We start from the raw sequence: 14,798 nt of genomic DNA on the forward strand, positions 1-14,798 counted from the left end.
TATATATATATATATATCCTGGAAAAGTACTTATTAATTCAGAAAACTTTACCTGTATGTGATTTACAGTATTTATATTTCGTGTACGTGTTGTTTATACATATTTTCTTATTTGGCAGGTATACTATTTTCAGCTTTTTAGCGAGTTTACCAGAGCGTAAGTTTTAGCACTGTAAAATTCTTTTTCCACACCCAAAAGCCCAGATATTCAGTTATGCCAAATTCCCCGGACTCCTCAAATATTAATCATCTTTTGGCAGAAAAGATATGTTGTCTTATGTTTGGTCAAAAGCTATGTTGTCATTCGCAAAGAAATATGTCGTATGGTTTAATGTAACCAGCGGTGTAAGGCAAGAGATTGTCTTGCCTCCACTGCTCTTCATTTTCTCGTTGAATTAGATAGAGTAATCTATGAAGCAGACGGAAAGAGGAATAACATAGCTTTACATATGCAGATGTGGGAGTTGTTAAAAAAAACTTAGGGGGGACCTCAGGCTCCAGATGATGCTGAATTTATGGTTTACAGCGCTTCAAGAATTTGGTCTTAAACTTGTCTTGAAACCTGACGTATTAGTATTTGGGAGGGAGGAAATGAGCAGCCTTTAATCAAGTGCAGTCTCAAGTGCAAGGTGCTTTGTAGGAAGCAGCGATAGATGACAAGAAAACTGTGCAAGAAATACAACTGCAATTCTCTCTCTCGCTCTCTCTCTCTCTCTCTCTCTCTCTCTCTCTCTCTCTCTCTCTCTCTCTCTCTCTCTCTCTCTCTCTCTCTCTCTCTCTCTCTGATCAACATGTACTGAGAAAGCCAAGATCACTATTCCTCAACAGTGGCGGCGGCACAAGGGGGGGGGGGGGGATGCACTTAAGCTCCCCCACATTGAAAAGCAGGGGGGTCAACCCCCCCTCCTCCCCTTATTTAGACTTGTATAGAACTTCACATCACTGGCTTTGGCTCCAGTAAGCCCCCCCCCCCCCCACACACACACACACACATATACACTTTTTAGAAGCTGCATCGATTTTGATCAATATTAAGAGAAAATTTATGGGCTGCTGGAATGAGGACCCACCGCTAACTCAAAGTAAATGCGAACGGAGATAGAGCAAGATGCGAAGAAATAACAAGACATTAGAACAGAAGTACTGTTCAAGTTTATGGGTAAATCATATGTTATGGTTAAGCACATGAAAAAAGTGGCAGGAATTATAACCCAGGCAAATAGGTACCAGTTGCATCCTGCAAAAGATAAGATGATCTATTGAAATAAGTGGAATGATAATGATAATGATGATAACGATAATAATAATGATTGATAATAATAATAATAATAATAATAATAATAATAACATTAAACAACTAACAGCAAGAGAGAAATCCTAGGAAAGATAGGCGAAATTGGAAAGCACTTTACATCGACAGATCTTAGAGCCTACTAGTTGTATGATGATAATGACTATATAACATTGCAAGGAATGACCTTGTACAACTGTCATGGCTCATTCTATATTCATTTCATCTGTCACTCCAATATTCATTTTTGCATTCCACTGCTGTTTCGCTGCTGACCTTACCAAAGCAATGTGCAATGACCTATTGGCCTCCTAAATTTGTACATTTAGTTTTCATTCTGGTACAGTCTACAACATCTTGTAAGATATTTTGTTTATGTCATTATGTTTAATAGGCATGTCAAATGTACTGTTTATTTGTTCATTGCGATACAAGATAACAAAATTACATTCAAGACATAGTTTAGAGTAAATCTATGAATATCTTTCTTGATTACCGGAAATGACTGATGAGACACGTTTTGGTAAAAAAAAAAAAAAAAGTTTGTTGGAGTGTTCTTCAAAGTGCTTTGGTTAAGTTAGGAAATGAAAAGGAAAGTGATAAAGCCCAACATGGTACTCCATTTTCCATCAATCAACATTCATTGCTGCTGTATTTTTTTTTTTTTTCACGGGGTAAGTTATCTTTATTGCCTTTTATATATTCACAGAGCGCATGAATTTCAGAGTAACACATCGCTGCTTACATGGTGAATAACTTATTGAAGAACTATCAGATGAATCTTACATCCATTTTTATGCACAAATATAGAAATATTATAAAAATCACAACCTTTCCTCATCCTAGTTCCTCAACAACCACCATGTTGTAATTACCTAATTGTACTGTCCGGGGAAAATGGGAAGGGGTGGATTTTTATACTCGTCGAGACCCATATACATATATGAAAAAGTTATATGAAAAAAAATTAGTGAAAGATAACACTGAGAATAAGTTAAAAAAAAAATCGACTGTATAACTAGAAGAGTAACAGTTAGAAAATATAATATTCTAGCACAGAGATAAGATAAAATCAAGGGGGCATTATTTTTTTCTTTCGGGGTATCTTTGCAACCGTGCAAATAATTCGACAGTAATGAAAGGTGGTTTGACCTTTGATAATTCATTGCCTGATATTCTGAGAAGAAAGGTGGATATTTAATATGTGCATATTTCTTGAAAAAGTACACTTGATTTCAGCCAAAAATTAGGCACAACAAATAATTGTTCTCCTCATTTCACTTTTTCTCAAGACTGATATACCCTTAGAACTAGTATGTAGACACAATTCATGTCATAAGGTAAAGGCAAAACAGCCTGATAGCACCTCTCACAGGCTCGCCATATTCGGCCGTACATCATAGACTGGAAACATTAAGCAATCCGCCATTATCTGCTGTACAAATATATGATTCATCACGAAAAGGGGACCCTCAACCCAAAGCACGCCTCACCCCCATTTCAAAGACGCCACAAAATTTTCTCGGCCAATCATTTTCATCAAATATATATAATTGGACATGAGATAGAGCTCCCTCGTGTACATAAACAAAAGCCATTGATGAGTCTTTAATGATAGGTAAATGTTATCGATGCAAAAATTATGCATCTATCACCCTAAATCTAAGAGTGATGTAGGTTTTACCGCTGTCATGGTGCGGCGGCGGAAGGAAAAAAATATTTGAACTGGCCGCCTTGTCTGGTTGTGCCTTATGGGTAGCATTCCCTACCAGGTTCCAAGAATATTCTGCACGAAGAGGGATTTACGGGGAATTGTAATCTTCATCTTAAGGTAGATATTACGTCAAGAATTTTGTGCCATAATTATCTTGGATTGACACTGTTAAGACAATCATGTATATAGATATTGATACATGGAAATATGAACCTACCGAAAAATGTAAACAAGCTTTTAAAAGACTGCAGTTTTAATTTTGGATAGTGGGAAGGAGGACCAAATAATGGCGAGAGGCAGAGGTTAAACAACATTTTGATTAATTTTTTACGTCTAGAGACTATTATTTAACGTAAGTGTATACTGCATCTCTTCTATAAATACTTCCCTTATGATTTAAGGTATTAAGAAAGAGCTAAGGCTCCCCAATGATGAGTAATTGGCCAAACACGAATAGAGTGGCGAGAGTAAAAATGATGTTTTCCAGACTTGAGAGCTCAGATGGTGTTGGGAAATGCCGACCTAGCCACTTAATAGCTATATATAACCGTAATTGTATAGATATCTTTCATCATTTACCCACAGTGGCATAGTAAGGGCCCCTGTTTGCTGGCAGTTTACGGTAATAACATATTATTGATGTCTTTCACACAGTTAAATGGACCATCTCTTGGATGACATTTAAATTGGTCATTGACGAAGTTTCAGAATTACGTGTAAAGGTCAGAACTCAATCTACAGGAAACATTAAGGCTCGAAAAATCTCTGGTGTGTCTTGCATGAAGAAAGGTAGTGCAGGTATTGAAGTATTGCCATGTCATGTTCCTGGGATGTAATAAGATTCATGTGTTCCACAAGTGGTTCGTCTGGCGAGCTTATGGGTTTTATGGGATGAAGTCCTTCCTATTTGTTATATATATAGATCGAGGTCACAAGTAGCTTCGAAACCGAGTTTGAGAAATGTCATATGAAGTAGTAAGTAGCTACACTTCACCTGTTTTAGGGTTTTAAGTATAGAGGGATCTTTGGACTTCTAAGGCCTTGAACTCGGATCATGTAAGTTACAGGAATGGGTATCTTTCCTTAAGACATACTGTTAACAGACAAGTACAGGAAAATGAGCAGTCCTACCATGGAAATGTGTAGGGAAAGTAGAAGTGAGGTGATTTTGGGGAAGAACTTAAACAGCAGGGCTAGCATCAACCATCTTTACGTAGAAGCTTGAGGGTAGTTAATTGTAAAATTCCAGGTAAAATTCTGTTTTAGCGTTATATTGAAACTAGTTTTAGAAATGCGTAGTTTTAAATTTACGTATATAGTTGGTAGTGAATACAGATACACCACTAAAGGACTGATCTATCTAATATTTTGTAAGGTAGAAATAGTATATTAGGAAGAAGTGGGATTAATGTAAAAATAGGTTATACCTATAAAAATTCAGTGAACATAATGAAAGCCACTCTTAATCTCCTTAGCTGTCAAGATTTATCTTGTAGAATTAATACCATTCAAACCCATACTTGAGTACTATTCAGGTGGTGCTGGGTGTTGGCAAACAACATAGTGAGGAGACATAATCCCGACCAGTAAAAGAATTTAATTTTGATTTATTCCTACTCTTGTTTTGGCTCGTAGATGTGGTTTAAGTTGTTTTGTTGCCATTTTTTTTATGTCTTTTACCTACTTTTGAGCTATTATTCCCATTTTTTACCAGATATCTCTTCATAACCTTATTTGATAGTTATCAGTTACATATAATGTTCAAAACCTTGCTCCACAACTCTCACTGTGTTATTATTGCAGTTTATGCTCCACAGAAGTTAAAAAAGGTTCTGAGAAATGCAATTTATAGATTTGTTTCTTGAAACTTTTTTTGTATATATATATATATATATATATATATATATATATATATATACAAAATAAGATATATATATATATATATATATATATATATATATATATATATATATATATATATATATATATCTTAGTTCACATTTGAATGTTAATGGAAATATTTACTTTATGAAAATATTTTGTAACTTTAATGGGCTATAGACTAGAATTTTTTTATAATATTAAACCACTCAATATATTTAGAAAATTTGGTTATGAACTTGCATATTTAGACATTACTGTATGAAAATGAAGGGAATCGTATGACATCAATGGGTATTTTTTTATAGTTTATGCCCCACAGAATATTTGGGATTTCTGTTTTATGCAATCAGTAGATTCTTTTTTAGAAGCACTTTTTTGCTTGCAAATGTATATAATGATAGATGATTGATTTATAAAGATAATTTGTAACTTCTGTGGTGTGTAAGCTGTAATATTACCCTTACTATGTTAATGTGAAATTATCCATGCTGTATTGGAGAACAGGATCCCTCAGTATCCAAAGCTAATGATGATGCAGGGTTAAACTAGACTTTGATATTATTTATGATATATTTTATTGTACTTAATCACTGCTTCCTGTGTCAGCAAGGTAGCGCCAGGAAACAGACGAAGAATGGCCCATCCATTCATATACACATATGTGTACATAAACGCCCATACACACACATATACATACATATGCATATATCACCATATATACATACATATGAATATACCTACACAGACATATAATACATATATACACATGTGCATATTTATGCATGCTTGCCTTCATTGATTCCTTGTACTACCCCATCTTATGGGGGGAATCAAATATAATGTAATTAGTAAATTTGTCATTTTGTATTTAGATTAGGAGGTAATGAAAATTCAACATTCATGCATTAACCAAGACATCGTGGCATTTATTGGTCATAAGCAGACTTTATGGTAGATATAATTGAACCTTACCCAACCAAACCAGTTACAGCTTATCATCAGCCAACTTAATGTAACTTAAAGTAGCGGATAAGCTAATATTAGGGATCGAGTTGTTGGCGAACTGCCTTGCATAGCTGGTTGAGATGTAAATAATGTGTCTCACGTGCAAATGCATTCATGATGAAATAAGTTTCTAGAGGTAGGACTATGAAGATCAGGTGAAATATGTTTGGATCATTCACATTTTAGTTTGTAAAGCACTTCTAGAAGTCAAGAGAATGTATGAAAACTTCACCTGATTTCCCTTAGCAGCTGAGAATTGCCTTACTTTTCAGTGTTGTCAAAATGTATGGTGTTCGTACTTTCATGTGGTCATTCAAAGTATATGGAGAGAATGTGTTGGGCCTAGTTTGTATGCATTTAAGCACTCAAACTCACACAGCACACAAACCACCTTGCATCTGGATTTGAACAGGATAGTATATTCATATTGTTTTCACATAACATACAGAATAATGTGAATGTCAGCTGCTGGGGGAAGTTAGTTAAAAATTTCATAGGTTTTGTTGATTTCTAGAAATGGCTCATCAACTTTTGTGTTGGTCAGACTAACAGATTCTCCTGCAGTAGACCACTGATATCATTGCAAAACAAACCTGATGGTACTTCAAACCTTAGTACTGAGGTCCCCAAACCTGGAATTTTGCTCAACTATATACTGTCCTTTTGCCATTTTATTCATTATCTTTAGTGGTGACATACAGAGGAAAAGTTGTTACTTACTTTTCTTTAACCCCCATGTAAACATTTTTATATGAGCAAAATTATCACAGGGAATTGATTGTATTATAGAAATGAAAAAAATTCTTATGTAATTGATCCACATCTAACAAATGGACTACTGCTCCTCCATCCTACAACCTTAAATGTACCCCATAAAGTGAACAATGGACTAAAGATAAAGAAAAATGTTGGCATAACTCATTATAGTGGTCTAAATATCCAGGTTATGTTCTGTGAAAGATATGCTCAAATTTTCATAAAAAGTATCAGTATAATTTTGTTCTTGTAATTAACTAGAACATAAATTTCTATTCACTCTGTAACTTATGCTGCTCTGCTGCCAGGTAAATCATTTACTTCAGGAGTACTCTTGGGAATTAGCTGACACTTTGCCCCATCTGACAGTTCAAACTTTATCCAACTCAGGTTTAGCGTGGTCATATTGGGATTGGTTTGGTTAGGTTACATTATGATTAGGTAAGTTTCACTGGTGCTGTTAGATGTTTGGCAGTGAACTGTTGATTGGATCCATGGTGATGGCAAATATTACAGGATGAACTGCCATTCGAGGCTGAAGTGTCTGGCATCCTGCTCAGGCTTGTATGTTGAGACCTGGTATTTTCATTTATGTTCATCTCTAAATTTGATCATTACGGGCTCTCACCATTGTTATCTATCATCCATGTAACAGTTAAACAGCATCTCATATCATTAGATAACATGAGGGTGCAGATCTTGAACAGCCCCCCTTCAAATCTGTGCATACAAAGGACTTGCCAGTGCTGTGAAAAAAAATTAAGGCTGTTAACAATAAGTAGGATGCCACTACAGACATTAATAGCTGTATATTTCACTTAAAAGTAGAGGTAGCCATAGTAGTCATAGTCCCAGTGAACAAAAAATTAAATACCAGTACATATACACTCCAGCAGCAATGACAGGGAAAGAAATACATGGGCATATTGCCCCAGCTGCAGTGAACAGAAAGAATTACTTGAGCATGTGTGCTCCATCCCCAATGAAAGGGTCAAATACAATGAACTTTGAACAATCTTGGCAATTAACTGCTTAATGTAACTAATAACAGCATAGTTTGGCCAAAAAAGCACTCCAAACTTGTGACAGACATTATTTTATTATTTTTTTATTATGTTTTGTCGCTGTCTCCCACGTTAGCGAGGTAGCGCAAGGAAACAAACGAAAGAATGGCCCAACCCACCCACATACCCATGTATATACATACACGTCCACACACACACACACACATATACATACCTATACATTTCAATGTACACATACATACATACACAGACATATACATATATACACATGTGCATAATTCATACTTGCTGCCTTTATTCATTCCCATCGCCACCCCACCACACATGAAAAGACAACCCCCTCCCCCCGCATGTGCGTGAGGTAGCACTGGGACATATATCAGTGAAAAGAAAGTACAGAAGTAAAAGGAAAAATGCAATTCCTTTATAGGAGACAAAAATTAATTACATACCTGAAAAAGCCACAGCTCATCAGCAGAGAAAAGAAAACCTCTCAAATAAACGAAGAAACATAGATCATAAACTCAAAATACCTTATGAGATAGGAAATAGGAGAAAGATTCATCGGTGAAATAAGAAAAAACTAATTTTATGCATATATATGAACCACAAATCAAGGACCATGAATTCCATTGGCCCTCTTAAGAACATGAGGGCACATATACTGATGATAGCTAGAAAATGAATGAGATACTATAAAAGTAATATGATTGTTGTTCATTGAGTCATAAAAGTAAACATATGAGCCAACTTCTTCCTAAACTGTAATCCACCAATGTTAATATAGATTTCACCTCCTCGCCACAGGATTATGAGAGGGTCATTGAGAAAGTGCCCTGAATCAAATGATACCCAGTGAAACGTTCAGCTAAAAAAATTTTGAAGGTTATTTAGTGTAGTTCCAAGAGAATTTAAAAAATATACAAGGTGATAAACATGTTGATAAGAAGACTCATGGTTAAAGTAAATCATGGATGAACGTAGAATTGATAATTATACCAAGGGAGTGGCCATTGAGATGAATAGCATTATCCATCAAACAGACAAATGGTGACCACTGTGGGCTAACCCTGCCTTTCTGGCAAAATCTCGTCATAGGTACTCATAGGTAGGCACTCTGTCTCTCTCAGTAGGTGGCAAGCAGCCACCAACTAGTGAGGTTTTATCAGTATTCCTAGTTGGGTACTAGGAGGGTTAATGATGGCTGATTTGTTAGCCAACACTTTAGTAGCTGTCAAGTTTCACATAATTGGCCCAGGCTGCTGTCATTTCTCTTTGCCTAATCCACATGTGGGATGCAGGCATTCATTCCACAAACAGCCTATCCATCTTGCACACAGCTTTTGACAACACGTGACTTATTTGATTCATTCTTTTTAGGTTTAGATCTTCCTATGGTGAGTGCCACACACTAACCCTGGCTTTCGGCAGAATCTCATCGTAATTACTATGGAGGTTTATGGAAGTGTGGTGTTGCTGCCACTTTCAAATTCATATATATTTTAATTTCCTGAATACTTTACAAGGGAGAGGACATTTAATTATAGAAAAAAGATTTTATTGTACTATTCCTTGTGTGTTTGAATAAATTTTGATGGGATTTATCAGCTAAGATACAAGGGGTGGTTACTGAGTATGATTGAAGGAGTACCCTTGGCACTGGTCAATCCTTGTCAGAATAGTTAGTGACTTCTCTATTATCACATACTAAAACTTTTCCATCTCCTTGAAGGTCATGTCTCATAGTCTCCAGCCTCTTTTTATGCCTTTATCATTTTAACTAAACATTTATATTGGTTAACCATATTTTTTCAGAGGGTTGAAACCTATTGAAAAATTTTAATTTCTTTTTGCTGTCATATTTGCTCTTTGGTAATGTTTAAAAAGACCATCCTCTGCCAGTAGTTTTTGAAACTTTAGGTTTCCCATTACTTGCAAGGCTATCCTGTCTTCATTTGTCTTATATTTCCCTCCCTGCTATCATGTTTGTTTCAAGAAAAATTAGGTTTAATATCTATAGTTCATATGCTTTATCATACAAAATCCAGGAATTTCTGGTTGATTTTTTATACCCAATCTCCATACTTCAATTCATTGCTATTCATTAGTTATATGTACATTTATATACCCTGTTTTTAATACTACTTTGCCTTTTGCATGATATGTTTAGATGGTCTGTTCGTGTTATGTGAATGATCTCTGGTGTTATCCCCCCCCCCCTCTCTCTCTCTCTCTCAAGGTGTAGTCAAGCAAGCTCATGGGCTTGAATCGTGGTTGTGACAATCCATAGTCAACCCAGCTGTTTATCCACCCCTTGGGGTTGGTCGATGAAATGGATACCTTGCTCCTGCTATGGTATACAGTGTATACATATATAGCATTAATGGGATGGCCTCGGTTGATTTTGCCATCTCACCTAATTTTAAAAAAACAACTCTTTGTAAAACTTTTTGGCTTATATTTCATATGAAATAAACTTTTATCAGTTACTGTTTTGCAGAGAGTGAGTATAAATTTATACACAATTTGATGCATTCACATACCACTCCATAATTTGCTCTGGTTCTCTTGCTTTTTTTTTTTCTGTTGCCAAACTGTTGATTACATTTGTATATACCACCCCGTATTTTATCATAATTCTTTTATCTTTTTTCTGTTATCAGGCTGATGGGTGAGCCAGTGGTCAGCCCTGGTCAGTCATCACAACGGTGGGACCAGCAAGCTAAGGGTATTGGTGAGACAAATAGCCAGTCTGTCAATGCTGTTGGTCATCACTCTCCCGGTGTGGTACACTCCCCAAGTTCCTTTGCATCTGTCAGGCACCTTTGTCATTCCCGTGAGTAATTTAACTGACTTTATGTTATGCCTTAGGATAGGATCATAGTTTAGAGAAAATATTGTGTTTATGTCTTATGAAACAGATGAGTTGCAGTTTTGATGAAAGTAGATATGTATGTGCATGTTTGTGTATTTTCTTACAAGAGGCCTGGATGTGCTTGTATGGTTATGGAAGAGATGAGGATCCCTAAATAACAAAATTTAGCCTAGATCCACTGGAAATTTTTCATACCATATGGTATGTAATAATCATTGCTTGTTCCATCGTTGATTTAGAGTGAGGGCAGATCCTGGGTGGAGCAATACGAGGCACATGATTTCCCTGTGGCTTCCACATTAATCCAAATTGTGCACATGGAATATACAGATTGATAGAGCCATGGGGCTGGGAAAGCTAGATTTTGGAATTTTATATGGGGTGTTTCCTTAACCCACAGTAACTGAAGTGTTTCTCAAGTATATTTGTTTGCCCTCCCACATATACATATGTCGATGTTGGAACCAGTCTTTGAAATTAGCTTGTGATTTCCTCAAGAAAATATTCTTCAAACCAGCAGCATAAGTAAATTGAATTATTGACCAACAAAATTTACATGAAGATTCCCAGCAAGTGGAAATTATGATAAATTTGAAGCAATTGAACATATATACCTACTGTCAATGAAAAGTATACAGACCCAGGAAATAGAGCTTGTACAGTGACCGTAGTTTTATTCAGAAAGTGACTGTTAAATTTATAGGCACATTAAACATAGAACCTGTAAATTATGCAGGAAGTACTTTCGTTGAATTTGGTTTACTATGTATAGTTGGAGAATGAAGCTGAGTATGTCACACTTACAGTGAATGTTGTGACTGTTAAGTCTTAGGAAGTTCTTTAAAGATCTTAAGCCAGACTACACTGTGGAAGAGCATTTCATGTTGCATAAGTATTTTCTGTTTAGAATTATGATACAAATTTTCTCCACTTATGAGTGGGTTACTTTCTCAGAAAACTGTTTCTATAGTGGACACATGTTGATAAGAATCCATTTTCCCCATATAAATGTTGATGATTGGGGGATTGCATTCCTCACCTCTGGTCTTGAGACATCTCATTATCACCACTTTCACCATTAACTTTGTGAATATCTATGATTTTAGTTATTGGTCTACAGAAGAGGACTGTGGAGATAAAAACATTATAAATATGATATACCATTTTATTAGCCAGGTGTAATTTAATAGATTTACCCTGGACACTAGCTTCTACTTGCTTGTTTCCCTTGGCGTGCCAGTTCTTCCACCTGCCTTTCATTTTACCATTTATTTTTTTTATTTTTTATATGTATTTTGCTTTGTCGCTGTCTCCTACGTTTAAAAATTAGGCCTGTTAGATCATGCACTGGTTACAAACTTTTTGTTTATTTTTATTATACTTTGTCGTTGTCTCCCGCGTTAGTAAGGTAGCGCAAGGAAACAGACGAAAGAATGGCCCAACCCACCCGCATACACATGTATATACATATATGCCCACATACGCACATATACATACCTATACATACATATACATACAAGCCCACACATGCACCTATACATACATATACAAACACAGACAAATACATATATACACATGTACATATACTTGCTGCCCCCAGCCATTCCTGTCGTCACCCCGCCACACATGAAATGGCACCTCCCTCCCCCTGCACGCGTGTGAGGTAGCGATATAAAAGACAACAAAGGCCACATTTGTTCACACTCAGTCTCTAGCTGTCATGTGTAATGCACCGAAACCACAGCTCCCTTTCCACATCTAGGCCCCACAAAACTTTCCATGGTTACAAACTTATTTATATTCTACTTTGACACTGTCTCCTGCGTTAGCACAGTAGCACAAGGAAACAGACAAAAGAATGGCCCAACTCACCCACATACACATGTATATACATAAATGCCCACACACGCACATATACATGCCTATACATTTCAACGTATACATACATATACATACACAAACATATACATATATACACATGTACATATTCACACATGCTGCCTTCATCCATTCCTGCTGCCACCCCGCCACGTATGAAATGACACCCCGTCCCCCCGCATGCGTGCAAGGTAGTGCCAGGAAACAACAACAAAGGCCACATTTGTTCACACTCAGTCTCTAGATGTCATGTGTAATGCTCTGAAACCACAGCTCTCTTTCCACTTCCAGGCCCCACAGAACTTTCCGTGGTTTACCCCAGACGCTTCACATACTGTGGTTCAATCCATTGACAGCACGTCGACCCCTGGTATACCACATCGTTGCAATTCACTCTATTCCTTGCACACCTTTTACCCTCCTGTATCTTCAACCCCTGATCACTCAAAATCTTTTTCACTTTATCCTTCCACCTCCACTTTGGTCTCCCACTTCTCGTTCCCTCCACCTCTGACACCTATATCCTCTTTGTCAATCTTTCCTCACCCACTCTCTCCATGTGACCAAACCATTTCAATACACCCTCTTCTGCTCTCTCAACCACACACTTTTTATTACCGTAGTCTCTCTTACCTTTTCATTACTTACTCGATCTAACCACCTCACACCACACATCGTCCTCAGATATCTCATTTTCAACACATCCACCCTCCTCCGCACAACCCTATCTATTGCCAATGCTTCACAACCTTATAACATTGTTGGAACCACTATTCCTTCAAACATACCTATTTTTGCTCTCTAAGATAATGTTCTCGCCTTCCACACATTCTTCAACCCTCCCAGAACCGTTGCCCCCTCCCCCACCCTGTGACTGACTTCTGCTTCCATGGTTCCATCCACTGCCAAATCCACTCCCAGATATCTAAAACACTTCACTTCCTCTAGTTTTTCTCCATTCAAACTTACCTCCCAATTGACTTGTCCCTCAACCCTACTGTACCTAATAACCTTGCTCTTATTCACATTTACTCCCAGCTTTCTTCTTTCACACACCTTACCAAACTCAGTCACCAACTTCTGCAGTTTCTCACCCAAATCAGCCATCAGCTCTGTATCATCAGCGAACAACAACTGAATCACTTCCCAAACCCTCCCATCCACAACAGACTGCATACTTTCCCCCTCTTTAAAACTCTTGCTTTCATCTCCCTAACAACCCCATCCATAAACGAATTAAACAACCATGGAAACATCACTTACCCCTGCCGCAAACCGACATTCACTGGAAACCACTCACTTTCCTCTCTTCCTACTTGTACACATACCTTGCATCCTCAATGAAAACTTTTCACTGCTTCTAGCAACTTATCTCCCACTCATAATACCTTCCACAAAGCATCTCTATCAACTCTATCATATGCCTTCTCCAGATCCATAAATGCTACATACAGATCCATCTGCTTTTCTAAGTATTTCTCATACATTCTTCAAAGCAAACACCTGATCCACACATCCTCTACCGTTTCTGAAACCACAAGCTTATTGATAATTGTTTTGATAAATTTAGGAATAATTTGGTTTACCTTATTATTCACTGAGTATTGGTTGAATGTTTAGAAGAGAAGGGGAACATGCATTTGTGTGCAAGGTAGCACTTCCACTTATTCTACTCATTTTCTTCATTATCTTTTTGAATATATGAATAATGATTTTTTAGTCAGTTATTTATGAATCCACTGAATAGAATTGAGTAGAAAATTTTTTACACCACTGCATCGTATACCAAGAGTAATCCATGTTTTGCCATGGGCGTCACTCACCTCAGTTGAATATCCACTGGAGGCATTATGGGATAACTTAGTTCCAGAATCAACTTAGTACTATGGTCATGTGTTTTTGAGCAGAATAATGTGTGTGCTGTGCATTACTGCAGTTTAGTGTACAGTATAGGGCTAATCTGTTATTATTACAGGTATTTTATATACCACATAAATCATTAGAGAAAATGTGGTAAATGTTTTAAGTGACCAGCAGTGCATGGTGGAGTGAGTGACAGTTTACATTGCTCATACTTATTTAGCATTTGCATACCACTTGGTAGACAGCATTAATTCTTGCATATGGTGAATACATGGATGGAATACTGAAAGCAAATTTGTGAGCATAATAACATTGTGAGAGTAGGGGTATGATGAAATAAATTTTCATTTTAGACAAATAAATTTTGCAATTTGTGGTTTAATATAGTTATATGAGGGTAGGAGAATGACAAAATTAGTTTATTTGCAGACATGAATACATCTTGCAATTTTTAGTATGTATGTGGGGGTAGGACAAAATTAGTTTATTTGTAGACATAATTACACG

General features: G+C 36.7%; 1 protein-coding gene across 2 annotated transcripts in view; it reads left to right on the top strand.

Annotated features, from left to right (window-relative positions):
* Positions 1 to 3,218: 3,218 nt before the first annotated feature.
* The window catches only part of LOC139751296 (uncharacterized), a 31,081-nt gene continuing 19,501 nt past the window's right edge, over positions 3,219 to 14,798 (top strand). For both annotated transcript variants that reach the window (XM_071666624.1, XM_071666625.1), the window contains exons 1-2: positions 3,219 to 3,357; positions 10,339 to 10,511. In XM_071666624.1, the coding sequence (XP_071522725.1) occupies positions 10,343 to 10,511 (169 nt within the window). In that variant the 5' untranslated portion in view covers positions 3,219 to 3,357; positions 10,339 to 10,342. The remainder of the gene's footprint in view (positions 3,358 to 10,338; positions 10,512 to 14,798) is intronic.

Source organism: Panulirus ornatus, chromosome 11, assembly GCF_036320965.1.
Source record: "Panulirus ornatus isolate Po-2019 chromosome 11, ASM3632096v1, whole genome shotgun sequence".
Taxonomy (NCBI): domain Eukaryota; kingdom Metazoa; phylum Arthropoda; class Malacostraca; order Decapoda; family Palinuridae; genus Panulirus; species Panulirus ornatus.